Source organism: Zeus faber (assembly GCF_960531495.2).
Source record: "Zeus faber genome assembly, chromosome: 21".
In the NCBI taxonomy this organism is placed as follows: domain Eukaryota; kingdom Metazoa; phylum Chordata; class Actinopteri; order Zeiformes; family Zeidae; genus Zeus; species Zeus faber.
In genome coordinates this window covers 7,121,108-7,136,107 of record NC_137208.1, presented here as the reverse complement: position 1 = coordinate 7,136,107, position 15,000 = coordinate 7,121,108, and the positions used below count along the sequence as shown (strand labels likewise).

The following is a 15,000-nucleotide window of genomic DNA, read 5'->3' as shown; positions in this document are numbered from 1 at the left end:
GCAGCAGGATGGCTATCACCGTGCACACAAACTGGATGGAGGGAGGGAGAGAGGGGGAGAGAGCGGGGGAGAGAGCGGGTGAGAGAGAGGGAGAGGGGGCAGAGGAAATGCAGAGAAATAGGATTGTATGGAGGACAAAGTGACGAGAGGCAAAGATGAAAGATTGAACAGTATGCAAAGAGAGAGAGAGAGAGAGAGAGGGAGAGAGAGAGAGAGAGAGGAAAGAGAGAGCGAGCGAGAGGGAGAGGCGGATGGCGGAGGAAGAGAGAGAGAGCGGGAGAAAGGGAGGGAGAAGGAAGAAGAAGAAAAGAAGAGAGGGGTTTTAGAGCAGTAGGATTTGAGGTGGGAAAGGTGACACAAGATGCAAAATGAAAGATATAAGAATATGGAAAGAGAGAGGGAGAGAGAGGGATAGAGAGAGAGAGAGAGAGAGAGAGAGAGAGAGAGAGAGTGAGAGAGAGAGAGGAAGGCCAGAGGAAATAAGAGGAAGTGTAGAGTGATTGAGGAGAGAGGATTGAGAGGATTGTGTGTAGAGAAAGGGACAGAATGAAAGAGAGAAAGAAAGAAAGAAAGAAAGAAAGAAAGAAAGAAAGAGGGAGAGGCAAAGAAGGAGTGTGGAGAGAGAGAGAGAGAGAGGAAATATAGAGAGATGGGATGGTGTGACACGAGAGGCAAAAATAAAATAAAGAGAGCGAGAGCGAGAGATGGAGACAAAGAGAGATGTAGAGAAGAGGGGAGAGAAAGAGAGAGAGAGAGAGAGAACGAGTGAGACGGTGAAAGAGAAATCTGTCAGTATTGATTTGTTTTCTCAGTTTGTCGTTTTCCCTCCATCCATCCCTCCATCAATCCATCCCTCCTCCATCCATCCCTCCCTCCCTCTATCCCTCCTCCATCCATCCCTCCCTCCATCCACCTATCCCTCAACCCACCCATCAATCCCTCCATCCATCCCTCCATCCATCCCTCCCTCCCTCCCTCCATTCCCTCAACCATCACCTGGCCTGTGTTCTTGCACCGATGACTCGTGCCCCTCGGAACAAAACGTGCAACAGAGTGACATGAGACAAACACACGTTTATTCCGATCCCGCCCTCCTCTCTCTCTCTCTCCCGTCCTCCCTCCGTCCCCTCTTTCGCTCCCTCTCTCCCTATCTCTCTCTCTCTCTCAATCTCTCTGAACTCCGTATCTGGGAAGGTCCTGGCAGAGGTGTAATAGAGGGAGAGAGAAAGAGGGAGAAAGAGAGAGAGAGAGGGATAGAGAAAGAGAGAGAGAGAGAGAGGTAGAGAAAGAGAGAGAGAGAGAGAGAGGTAGGGAAGGAGAGAGAGAGAGATAGACTACCGAGACAGGATGATAAATCACCCGTCCAAACGGCCGTGGGCGCACACACTGACAGCATTCCACAGTTCTGACACACAGTGATACAGTACACACACACACACACACACACACACACACACAGGCACACACACTTACAAAAACACAATAAACACACCCAACACATGATACGCACACACACACGCACGCACGCACACACACACACACACACACACACAGACATAAACAGTGTAATTGCTTTGTCCATGATTCAACAGGTGAAGAGTGAGTCAAAGTCATTCCTAATGTCAGAGCGGAGAGGAGGAAGGGTTCTCCTCCTCCTTACAATGTTGATTTATCACAATCACAATCAGAGTCTGAGTCTGAGTCAGAATCACAATCAGAGTCAGAGTCTGAGTCTGAGTCAGAATCACAATCAGAGTCAGAGTCTGAGTCTGAGTCAGAATCAGAATCAGAATCAGAGTCAGAATGGTTTTATTCTGCAATGTGCTAGGAATCTGTCATGGGGATTATTGGGGCTGAAAACTAAAATGGAATCCCCCTTATCTATTTATTTATTTTATTTCTATTTTTTTAAATTTATTTTTAGTTAATTTAATTTAATTTATTAATTAATTATTATTCAACTGTTTGGTTTAAACAAATCCTAATTCAAAGGTGTCCAAGCTAAGAATGGGCAATATGGGGGAATAAATTGTACAATATTTTTTTATAATCAATCAATCAATCACTCAATCAATCACTCAATCAATCCATCAATCCATTGGAGGAAAACATATTTCTTTCATCCTAGACCTTATTTTTCAATCCTTGGGAGTCAACCACAGTCAAGATAACTAACTAACTCAATAACTAATCCACAAAAGAGGTTTACTGAAGATTTCTGGTATAGAACCAGTTTGAAAAATGTGAAGTATTACCACTACTACTAATATATAATAATAATAATCATAAATAATCATCATAATAATCAGCAGCGGTCGAAGACGTCATCTGAGCTTTTCCTTAAGTCACTGTAAACTGTTAAGTATGTACTTCGTACATATTTACAGTATGTACTTTTCGATGGATCTAAAAATAGAAATCCTGATTTTAAAAAAGATTGTACAAGGAAATAAATATAAATTATTAAAACTAAATGTATATAAATAGAAATCCAAATTTAAAAAAGTAAAAGAGTGAAAAGTATAGATATTTGCTTTGAAAGGTGGTGGAGTGAAAGTCCAAATAAATTAAATATACTGTACCGGTAAGAAACATTTTAAATGTACTTAAGTACAGTAATGAAGTTCTTGTAATAACAAAGTTCTTTGTGGTAATTACATTATTATTATTATGATTATGATCATTATTATAATTATTATTATTATTATTATTATTATTATTACTACTACTACTACTATTATTATTATTATTTGCAGTATTATTTATAATAATTATAATAATAATAATAATTATTATTATTATTAATATTATTATAATATTTATTATTATTATTAATAATAATAATAATAATAATAATAATAATAATAATAATACATTATTTTTATTATTAGTATTATTGGCGGGGTTAGACTTTGACACACATCTCCTGCTGCTCGTAAAGAGGATTACCCGTCAATTAGCAGATTAATGATATTTTCACTCTTCCAGTGAAAACTAAGACGTTGTTTTGGGGAAAACTCTGCAGCGTTTCATCGCCATGAGGAGGACTGGAGACACACCTGTCCCAGCATGCCTCTGCTACTGGAGGGACAAGTGTATGTGTGTGTGTGTGTGTGTGTGTGTGTGTGTGTGTGTGTGTGTGTGTGTGTGTGTGTGTGCGTGCGTGCGTGCATGCTTGCGTGTTGTTCATGTTGCCTCGTGTTGTGTTTGTGTGATATGCGTCTATTATTGTGTTTTCGTAGTTAGCAATATGTGTGTGTGTGTGTGTGTGTGTGTGTGTGCGTCTATTATTGTTCATGTTGCCATGTATGTGTGTTTATGTGTGCACACAAATGTCTGTGAGTGTGTCACAGACATTGAATTAAATTGAATTGTGTCTTTATGTGTAGGTCTGTTGTTTATGTATATATGTATATGAGTGTGTGTGTGTGTGTGTGTGTGTGTGTGTGTGTGTGTGTGTGTGTGTGTGTGTGTGTGTGTGTGTGTACGTGCGCCAGTTTTCGTCTGTTGCTGTGGCCGGACTCTCAAAATCGCCCTCCATTCCCTCGCAACACAAACCCGTTGCAGCTCCAGATTTTAAACCCAGCGATAACGAACCACCACCCCCTGAAGCTCTCCACCCTATAAACGAGGGTTCGGGGCCAAATCCCCGGAACCTCGGGGCTGAAATGGAATGAACTGGCAGCCTGGTGCCTGGAGGGAGGCGCGGCGCGCAGCACATTCCTAAACGTAGCGCTCATTAGTGAAGCGGCAAAACACTTAATCTGTCAAACAAAGGCGGAGTCTCAGGTGGGCCACGCCCGCCGGACCCTGAAGCTCCTGTCAGCGCCCGCAGGCCAGACAAACAGCGATGGAGGCCCGAGAGGCTTGATGCACCACATCCACCGCCCAGCCTCCACCGCTCAGTCCCCACCTCGCCGCCTCCACCCTCCACCACCCGGCCTCTACCACCCAAGTCTCCAGCTCGCCGCCTCCGGCCTCCGCCGCCCAGCCCCAGCCCCCGGCCCCCACCGCCCAGCCTCCAGTCTCCAACATCCAGCCTCTATCCTCCACCACCCAGCCTCTAGCTTCCAGCCTCCACCAACCTGTCTCCACTACCCAGCCTCCACCACCTAGCCTCCAGCCTCCACCACACAGCCTGCAGCGTCAACAATCCAGCCTCCACTACCCAGCCTCAAGCCCCCACCTACCAGCCTTCACTACCCAGCCTATAGCCTCCCCCACCCAGCCTCCAGCCTCCAGCACCCAGCCTGCAGCCTCCACCACCCAGCCTGCAGCCTCCAACAAACCAGCCTCCACTACCCAGGTTCTAGCCTCCCCCACCCAGCCTCCAGCCTCCACCACCCAGCCTGCAGCCTCCACCATCCAGCCTGCAGCCTCCACCAACCAGCCTCCACTACCCAGACTCTAGCCTCCCCCACCCAGCCTTCAGCCTCCACCACCCAGCCTGCAGCCTCCACCACCCAGCCTGCAGCCTCAACCACCCAGCCTACAGCCTCCCCCAACCAGCCTCCACTACCCAGCCTGTAGCCTCTACCAACCAGCCTTCCCCACCAAGCCTGTAGCCTCTACCAACCAGCCTCCAGTACCCAGCCTCTAGCCTCCCCCACCCAGCCTCCAGCCTCCACCACCCAGCCTCAAGCCTCCACCAACCAGCCTCCACTACCCAGCCTCTAGCCTCCCCCACCCAGCCCCCAGCCTCCACCACCCAGCCTCAAGCCTCCACTACCCAGCCTCTAGCCTCCCCCACCCAGCCTGCAGCCTCCACCACCCAGCCTGCAGCCTCCACCACCCAGCCTGCAGCCTCCACATCCCAGCCTGCAGCCTCCACCACCCAGCCTGCAGCCTCCAGCCAAGAATAAGTACTGAAGTGTCTCTTATTTTTCCAGTGGATTACACAGTTAGAATCCAGTATTTCATGTGGAGCTCATTTTACCCATAAAGTAAAATATTTTGGTGAAGCTGCAGAAGTGCAAGAATCCTTGCAGTAATTATTGAGAGAAACTCACGGTTGCACTGGATTCTCCGCCCATTAAGGGTGATTGCAAGTGCTAGCATTTAGACGTATGACATCATTGCACAAAAAAATTAAATTAAATTAAAAATCACTAGCTGAATATTAGTCTCCGTGCAAAGTCCAAGTGAAATCTGCGGCGACTGAGAAGATTTGCCGGCGGTCAAGCTGCACCAGCGCTGACGCCCGGGGACCTTAGGCGCCAGGCGGCGGTGCTGTCAAAACCCGCCCCGGGCGCCGGAACTCACCGGATTCTCCGTCTGGTTGATCCCGAGGAGCAGGACGAGCTGGGAGAAGAAGAGCGCCGCCACCAGGTTCCTGTGGATGGCGTGAAGGTTGGAGCGCAGCCGATGGAGGAGGCAGAGCAGCAGGAAGGTGAGGAAGAGGAGGAAGAGGGAGACAGACACCGTGGTGTAGGTGACGATCTTCAGGGGGAGGACGTCTCCGTGCTGGGGGGGGAGGGGGGAGGAGGGGATGGAGGGAGGGAGAGAGGGAAGGGACGGAGGGAGGAATGGAAGGAGGGGGAGAGGGAACGGAGTGAGGGAGGGGGACGAGGACGCCAGGGAGAGGGAGAGGAAGGAAGGAGGGACGGAAGGCATGAAGGTAGGGAGGGATGGGTGGAAGGGAGAGAAGTTAGGGAGGGAGAAAAGGACGAGGGGAGGGAGGGAGAGAGGGAGAGAAGGAAGGGATGGAGGGAAGGAGGGGGAGTTGGAAGAAGGAACGAAGTGAAGGAGGGAGACGGGGAAGCCAGAGAACGAGGGAAGAAGGAAGGACGGACAGAAAGGGATGGAGGGAGGGAGGGATGGAAGGGAGAAAAGGGAGGGAGGGAGGGAGGGAGGAGTGAAAGATTAGAGGAAAGGAGAGTGGGAGGAAGGAAGGGAGGCAGGGCAGAAAGGAAGGGAGGAGCGGAGGGAGGGAGGGAGGGAGGGAGGGACACAGGGAGAGAAGTGAAGGAGGAAAGGAAGGAAGAAAGGACAGAAAGAAGGAAGGAGTGAAGGAAAAGAGGAGAAGCAAGGCAAGAAAGATTGAAAGAAAGAGAATAAAGAGAATGAAGAAAGTGAATCAGACAAACAAAGAAACACAACCATCAAAATACACTCAAACCAATACTTTTTTATATATATATATATATATATACACACACATACATAGATATATAGATATACAGTATAAAGATATTTATATATAAAGTATATATATATATATATATATATATATACATACAGAAATATAGATACAGTATATACTGTAGATGGATAAACAGATATATAGATATCTATCTATATATATATATATATATATATATATATATATATATATGATAGATAGATAGATACATTTATAGATAGATATATAGATTTATAAATAGGTTTATATATATAAATATATAGATAAATATAGATAGATACATATATATATATATACTGTACATATTCAGTATATAGATAAATAGATATAGAATGGTTCTGTTCTTTACGGAGGTGAAGAACTACCTCTCTTTTGGAGATGTCCATCAGAACAGCGAAGCTGCTCATGTGGCTGCACTGGCAGCTGATGTGGCTGTTGTTCCTGTTGAGCAGCTCGCAGCCCTTAGAGGACCAGCCGCCTGTTCCCCCGGCCCTGCACGCACGCACGCACGCGCGGGCGCGCACACACACACACACACACACACACACACACACACACACACACACACACACACACACACACACACACACACACACACACACACACACACACACACAAAATCAAATAAATAAAAACTATAAAACTGTTTTGTGGTCATTTAAACAAACCAGCCTACTGAAAAGGTGACTCTGCATGTCTATGGTAGAGTGTGTATTACAGTGTGTGTGTTGGTAAGCATGCATTTGCGTTTAAGGGTGTGTGAGTAGGTGGGTGTCTGTGCGTAGGTGTGTGTTTGGAAGTGTGAATTTGTGTATGTGTTTGTTTGTAGGTGTGTGTTTGTGCGTAGGTGTGTGTGCGGAGGTGTGAATTTGTGCATAAGTGTATCTTTGTGGATAAGTCAAACTTGTCCGGCCTGTGTGTATGTGTGTGTTTGTAGGCGTGTGTTTGTGCGTAGGTGAGTGTGTGTGTTCAGAGGTGTGAATTTGTGCACAAGTGTATCTTTGTGGATAACTTGTCCGGCCTGTGGGTATGTGTGTGTTTGCAGGTGTGCATTTGTTCAGTGTGTGTTTCCAGGTATGTGTTTGTGGATACGTGCGTGTTTTTAGGCGTAAGTTTGTTTACAGTTGTGTGATTGTGCAGTTGTCTGTTCTTGCACAGTATAAGTGTGTGTTTTTGCAGGTGTGTGTGTGTGTGTGTGTGTGTTGCCACTGACGTGATGGCGTGGTCCCAGAACACGCAGACGGGCTTGCTGCGCTCCTCGCTCTCCAGCAGCGTGTACTCCAGGGTGACGGGGGGGTCCAGGGGCAGGGGCAGCGGGGGGCCCTCGCTGTGCACCGCGGCGCTCACTATGGCCGTGTTGATCACCGGGCGGCTGGGAACCCTGGCAGCGGGGAACCCCAAAAACACATGAACACTCCGGGAAACGTACCACCCAAATAAAATGTCGATGTAAGGTGGTAATCCGCGATCCGTTTACTTTTGTTTAAAAAAAAAAAAAATCCCACGTTCGATGGGAGGGTATCGGGAGGGAAAGAAAGAAAGAAAGAAAGAAAGAAAGAAAGAAAGGGAAATAAGACAAAAACATGAAATATAAGGGTGAGTATGAGCAGACGGGTGTATAAGTGTGTGTTTGTAGGTGTGTGTTGGTGTATACTGCAGGTGTGTCGAAGTAGGCGGGCAGTGGTAACCCGTGAAGTCATTTAGTTAAAAAATAATAAAATAAGAAATTCCATATTTCACACATTTTTTATCTGGCACTTGATAACAGACCATTCACTGTGTGTGCTCTGCTTCCATTGGCCAATGGACCCCGCGGTGGTGCTCCGCGGGGAATGGCGCCCGATATCGTGTTGACGTTCGCTTTGTTCTCTCGCTATCTTTTTTTTCAATCTTGGGAACCTACCTCCGTTTACCTCCACACACACACACACACACACACACACACACACACACACACACACACACACACACACACACACACACACACACACACACCGTATATTCAGAGATTCCTTTCAACCGTGTCACCGCCGAAAATGCGCCGAAATATTCTGCTCTGGTCAGTGTGTAACGCTGGTGTAGACATGTGTAAACATAGACGTGTTTCCACGGCAATGTCTACGCGGAAATATGACGCCTGTAGTTTATGTGATTCATTACACGGTGGCGCCGATACTCAATTCTGACTCTTTGGGCCTTCCCCGGGATTCTTAAAGGGATACACACACACACACACACACACGACAATCCCAAGCCAACTGCAGTTTCATCCCTTTCATCCAGGAGTCGAGACGCCGGCGGGCCGCGTTAGCGCAACGCATGGCTGCAGAGGGGATCGGCTAGCCTAGCTGCTGTGAGATCAGGGAGACGCACCTTCCGGCACCTCGAAGGCGTAGAGTGGCGTAAGCGATACACCCTGCGTCTTTATCGCGAGTGACAACAAACACAGAAAAGCGGAAAAACCCTTTGAGTGTGTCCGTTGGGGGTTGCCAGGTATGAACTCCGATGGCTCTCGCCCCAAAAACGCAACCTTGGGCAAAACTCAGCTGACCCGACTGGCAATCCCACGAGCACTTGAGACAGATATAAGGTTGACTGCCCACCTGAGGCTCCTGCGGTCGGGGTCGAATCTCTCCGGCAGGAGCGCGCCCAGCGACCTGTAGACTATCACCACGGCAACCGGCAGAGGCGGGGCGGGCTCGGCGTGCCGGCGCTTCCGACCGGACGCTGCCGTCGGCCCCACCTCCCCCTCCCCCTCCTCCTCCGGGGGGTCGGTCTGGACGGCGGGGGCCAGGCTCGGCTCCGCTGGATGACAGAGACAGTGGATATAGCTTATCACTACGTAATAAAGCCAGGAGATGGAATAACACCCCGAAAAAAAATAGACGTGATCGTCTAAAATCAAATTTTTACAGATTCAGGGAACTTTATAAACAGATTTTTTTCAAACTTAAAAATAAAATGTTGTTTTATTGTGAAGAAATTTACATAATGTTTTTTTTTTACATTAGAGTCATCTTTTTACTATAATACTACTGTATTACTATTACTACGACTACTGTAATTGCTTATTACAGAATTGCACCCAATATGAAAGTTATTGCAAAATACGGTTGTTATTACATGATTAAAAGTTATTAAACAATGTGGCGTTTTCACAAGCTTCATCATGATCTTATTACAAGTTTTCAACAGAAGCGTGGGGTGGAAAACGTACTTTTTATTTCATGTGTTTTTCTTAGTTTTTTCCCCCCCAATCCCATTTATTTTCCTATGCTTTACTTCCTAAATTCAATCCCATCATAAGAGGCCCGTTCCCCACCTCTCTGGTCCTGGGGCCGCAGGTTGAACCTGGGGAAGTGGACGGAGGAGCGGAGCTCCTTGGGAAAGGCCCCCTGGATGTCCTGGAAGTGGGGGAAGGCCGTCCGCTGCGGGTCGCTCACGTCCAGGTAGTCCACCGTCACGACTGGAGGAGGAGGAGGAGGAGGGAGGGAGGGGTCCATGGGAAGAGAGGTAAAAAAAAAAAAAAAAGAGAGAGAGGGTTTGGGAAATTAGAGGGAGAGGAATGAATGGGAGGAGGTTAGGGGGAAAAGGTGACGATAAGGCAGAATAAAAGAGAAACTATGTAATAACGCTGCTGAACCAGCACTGCAAGGAAGCAAGGCCCTTCAAGTTCAAATTAAATCAAAAGTCCCTGAGTAGGGGGGGGGGTCCCTGAGTACTGTAGGTGGGTCTCTGAGTAGGGGGGTCTCTGAGTAGAGGGGGGTCCCTGAGTAGTGGGGTCCCTGAGTACTGTAGGTGGGTCCCTGAGTAGGGGGGTCTCTGAGAGGGGGGTCCCTGAGTAGGCGGGTCCCTGAGTACTGTAGGAGTCCCTGAGTGGTGGGGTCCCTGAGTACTGTAGGTGGGTCCCTGAGTAGGGGGGTCCCTGAGAGGGGGGTCCCTGAGTAGGGGGGTCCCTGAGTAGGGGGGAGTCCCTGAGTACTGTAGGTGGGTCCCTCAGTAGGGGGGTCACTGAGTAGTGAGGTCCCTGGGTACTGTGGGTGGGTCCCTGAGTAGGGGGGTCCCTGAGAGGGGGGGGTCACTGAGTAGTGGGGTCCCTGAGTAGGGGGGTCCTTGAGTACTGTAGGTGGGTCCCTGAGTAGGGGGGTCAATGAGTAGCAGGGTCCCTGAGTAGGGGGGTCACTGAGTAGGGGGTCACTGAGTAGGGGGGGTCCCTGAGTAGGGGGTCACTGAGTAGGGGGGGTCCCTGAGTAGGGAGGTCAATGAGTAGCGGGGTCCCTGAGTAGGAGGGTCACTGAGTAGGGGGTTTCATTTTCATTTTAACTTGATTTAAAGTGTTAATCCCGTGAGATTATCTTGTTGAAAAAAAATCCCAGATTTGATACTTTATTCAGCCACCCAACAGGGTTTGCAGAGTTTTTACTCATGTATGTGCTGTTTCCATTGTTGGTGGCGGGGTCCCCCGCACCTTTCCCGGCAAGAATGCGGCGATCGGCGTGCGCGAGAAGTGAAAGGCTTACTTTCTAAAGGCTACTTAATTCATTTCTTACACGGCTTTACTGCAGATATTTTCTCCAATAAAAATGTAAACTACGGCATCGTGCGGGCACAGCGAATTTGGGACGAGGCGTTTGACTCACTCATGTTGTCGGTGATGATGGTGAAGGGCTTGAGGTAGGTCTTCCTGACGTTCTGGGCCAGCGTGTTGGCGTAGTCCTCGAAGCCGCGCAGCAGGTGGGCGGTGCCGCCCTCCGTCCTCTGGATCTGCTCCCAGTGCTCCTTGGTGCCCGGGTCCAGGAGGGCGCTGCCGGCCCGCACCAGGTTCTGCACACACACACACACACACACACACACACACACACACACACACACCCCAAAAAAGTGAAATAAATGTAATTAATCAAATGAAAATAATAAACACATACAAATGATGTATGACCGGATATATAACCAAAAGAGAGAAAAGAGAAAAAAAAATAAACGGTGCGGTATTTCTTTGTAAAATGTGGATTTGGTCAATGTTAACATACAGCAATTCATTAAAGTGACGCACAGTGGCTGATCAATCCCCCACAATAATATTTCCCCTTTTCTACAACGGATGCGTGAAACCAAAGAAATCCCGATGAAAACAGTGTAGAAAACAGTGGTAGGGACTTCCCGTGAGAAGCAGCCAGTGGATGGCAGCATTCTACCGGCGCTCCCAGCAACAACTGGGTTGCCCAAGAGTGCGTGTGTTCTTAGGTTTTTCCTTTATGAGTCAATCGGAGCAAAGATTACGGTGGATTTAAAAAGGCTTTAGGTCTTTAGAGACTACAGTGCTTATGGACAAAGTGTCATTTATTCTCTTGTCTCGTATAACACCTTATTTCAACATAAACTTATTGGGAAATATATTAAAAAAAGAATAATCCTACCCCTGAGGAGAGTAATATAATAAGGAGATTCCTGGATCCCTCTGGGCATCAAACCGACATAACAGGTGAAATATGTTTATTTATCAATGAGAATATCTAGTAATTGGTGAAAATAAAAGTATTTGAAGCATCCCAGAGTTCTCCTTAAATTCGACTCCCAGACGCCCGGGCTCCACTGCACCTCATTGAACTCGGCGTCCCGCATGGCCGTCAGGTCGAACCCCGCCTGCCGGCTCTCGTACTGCAGCACCCGCCCCAGGAGCTGGGCGGCCGTCTTCACGTCGTTGCCGTAGTAGCTCTGGGTGCGGTTGGTGGCGCCGTGCAGCAGGCGCACGATGGCCTTCGAGCGCTCGCTGTCCATCTTGGAGTCGTTGCGGCGCAGGTCGTCGTTCTGGACGGCGGAGGCGGGGGGGGGGGGGGGGCGAAAGGGAAGAAGTGAGAGACGTGGACAAGGGGAAGCGGTGAAGTAAGCGGCGGCTGCAGCGCGATGAAACGGAATGGGAGCTGTCCATCCCACGATTCAATAACCATATCAAATGAATGGGATTTAGGGCTGGGGTCACATGAAATGCACTGCCTTGGTTATGTCACCTACAGAAGGGGTTCCCAAAATGAGGTCCTGGGGGTCCTCAAAGGAATTGCAGGGTGTCGGCAGTGAAAATATTCTTTATTTAAATCTTTATATATACATGCATATATATATATATATACACACACACGCATATATATATATATATATATAAAAATAAATAAATAACTAAATAAATAAATAACACACACACACACACACACACACACACACACACACACACACACACACACACACACACACACACACACACACACACAGACACACGCACACACATATATATCTCAATATATATATATAAAGGTAGGAGAAGCAGGAAGTGGAGCTCCTCCATCCCTACAATCCATTGTCAGGTACGCACCAGTTTCTTGAGGTGGGAGAAGGCGGCGGTGGTGCAGTTGAAGAGCTCCGGTGGCAGCCAGCCTTTCTCGTCGTTGCAGTGTCGGATGGCGGTGCCTGGAGAGCCACAACACCAGGGAACAGTGGAGGAAGACGGGCGAATGAAAAAGACGGGAGAAGAGAGACGGGGTCGGGGTGGGGTCGCGCTTCGCTCCAGCCGCACGGCCCCGCAAAACGCCGAATGAATGAATATCCAAAAACATCCAAATCTGATCTGGTTATAGCCAGCAAGAACTATTTTAGCGTCTTCATTGCGAGGTGGAAATATTAAGTAAAAGAGGATGGAACGTGCTGTTTCACAGTTTTAGAGCAGGGTTTCCCCAGCTTATTTGGCCCGTTAAGGGTCCATAAGGGAATTGCAGGGGTCTGCCATGCGGGCGTTGCCATAGGAAGGTGTAGGAACCTCTGCTTTACAGTACTTTTTTAATGACTGATTTATTCCTTACTTTTACTGACAGTTGTGTAAATATCGCAAATTTAAATAAATTTAAAGAAATGATATGAACCAATGAAATCATAGATCATCAAATGATCCATCGGTTCCTACTTATATTTCATCGCTTATAATTTTTGAAAAAAAAAAAAAAAAAAAAAAAAAAAAAAGAAGCTGAATAGAATATGAGAACCCATGGATTTCGGCCATCATGGTTAAAAAAAAACAAAAAACAACAAAAAAAAAAAGCTCCAAGCTCTAATGTGCAAACTCTCCTTTCAAATGCTCGTTCCATTTGTTGCAAAACAAAGTGGAAAAAGTCTCTTAAAAGCAGACGGTTGAACTGTGAAAGGGAGACGAGCAGCGCTGCTCAATAAATTCCCCTAAGGATCGGAATGGCACAACAAAAGGTTGCCATGGCGACGTTGGCAAACAGGGTGTGTGTGTGTGTGTGTGTGTGTGTGTGTGTGTGTGTGTGTGTGTGTGTGTGTGTGTGTCTGTGGTGGCGGCGGCGGCGGCGGGCGGGTGTAACCGGGGAAGACTTTATTGAAAACAGGTCAATGATCATGAGTCTCGAATTTTATCCCTGTTTCTGCCAACACCTTGGGCTTTTATCAGTGTGTGCTTGTCTCCAATTGCCTTCTTGTCAACGTGCATGATGTCATCGTTGGCCCAAAAAGGTTTACACGAATACATTGTGTTCTAACCGGTGTCTTGACTAACTGGATATCCTGAATATAACTCAATGTAATGACATTTGGAAAGACGGTATCGAGGTCAAGTCATCCCCCTTTGCGGGTCCGGCCACTGAAACCGATCCCTCGCTGGGAGGGCGATCAACCCATCAACCCTCGCCGGTCTGAGGGTGCGCTCTGTATTTCGCCATCGACCGCCTTGACTGTCGTTCCGGCGGGACGGAGCACGGGGGGGGGGGGGGGGGGGGGCGGAGCACGGGGGGGCACTCACCGATGGATCCCTTGGGACAGTTCATGGCGGCGGGACGTCCAAACTTGGTCTTGGGCCACCAGACGCCCGCGTCGAAGGCCTTGGGGCAGCCCTCGTACACCACTGCGGGGGAGGAGAAAAAGGACACATGGGCACAGGGTGAGGGGCGCCATCCGCCGGCTCCGAAAAAAAAACGGCCCCGTGAGCGAGGCGGCGCTCGCCCGCGACCACGCACGCAAATCGGAGCGGGCGGGGGCCGCCTCGGCGGAGGGCGGGGCGACCGGCACTTCACCGCCCGAGGGTTTTTTATTTTATTTTTTATTTTTTCCCTGGACATAAAGAGTCTGAGCACGTCGTCCGCCGCGCGGGGTGGAGGGCGAGCAGAGGGGCAGTCCCTCTCTCCGTCCAGCGGCATTGTGTCCGTGTCTTTCTATTCACCCTCGCCGCATTGTGCGCGTGAGAAGCCTCCAGGCCAAGCCGCCGCCGCCGCCAGCCAAGGCTTGACTCTTCTGCTTGAGCGGACGGCGACAAAGAGGCAGAGCCGGCCCCGGGCCGCGGGCACCGGCGGATGTGAGCGACAGCGTTTGACTCCTTTTGACAATTCTCTTTTCAACTTGGCAAACTTTATAAGGGGGGCGCGATTGAATGACAAAAACCAAAACAAAACGAAAAAAACAAACAACAAGCCCGTCGGTATCAGGACCCTGGATACGGCCTCGCTTTAAAGCTTTGGCTCCAAGTGTTTTTGGGAGGAGAGATCGAAACGTCCGATTTCCCTGTAAGACACGTGAGCCTACCGACTGGAAATGTACTAGAACTTAGAAGAGAGTTTTTGGGACGCCTAATTTATTTATCAAGGGCTTCCTCTAAAGCACCGCCGTGTCCACCGTCCTTCCGAAAAATCAGCTCTTCCGTAAAAAAGGTAAAAAAGCTGTCAAAACGTCACATTACAACGGGAACACCAAGACAGACACATTTCAAATGTTACTTCGTCGTTTCGGGGGCGAAGGGGTTAAGCCGTCTGTTCTCATTTTGGTTGATCAGGCTTAATGTTGTGAGTGGGGTGAGTCCACGC

General features: G+C 48.5%; 1 protein-coding gene across 1 annotated transcript in view; it reads right to left on the bottom strand.

The window, feature by feature from the left end:
* Nucleotides 1–15,000, bottom strand: part of celsr1a (cadherin EGF LAG seven-pass G-type receptor 1a) — a gene marked incomplete at its 5' end in the record, with an annotated part of 118,151 nt that overhangs the window by 13,339 nt on the left and 89,812 nt on the right. Inside the window, 10 exons of the mRNA XM_080022361.1 lie at nt 1–31; nt 5,263–5,463; nt 6,508–6,634; nt 7,356–7,523; nt 8,746–8,947; nt 9,465–9,608; nt 10,783–10,966; nt 11,741–11,950; nt 12,510–12,604; nt 13,947–14,048. The exon at nt 1–31 is cut by the window's left edge and continues 144 nt beyond it. Of these exons, the coding sequence (XP_079878487.1) occupies nt 1–31; nt 5,263–5,463; nt 6,508–6,634; nt 7,356–7,523; nt 8,746–8,947; nt 9,465–9,608; nt 10,783–10,966; nt 11,741–11,950; nt 12,510–12,604; nt 13,947–14,048 (1,464 nt within the window). The remainder of the gene's footprint in view (nt 32–5,262; nt 5,464–6,507; nt 6,635–7,355; nt 7,524–8,745; nt 8,948–9,464; nt 9,609–10,782; nt 10,967–11,740; nt 11,951–12,509; nt 12,605–13,946; nt 14,049–15,000) is intronic.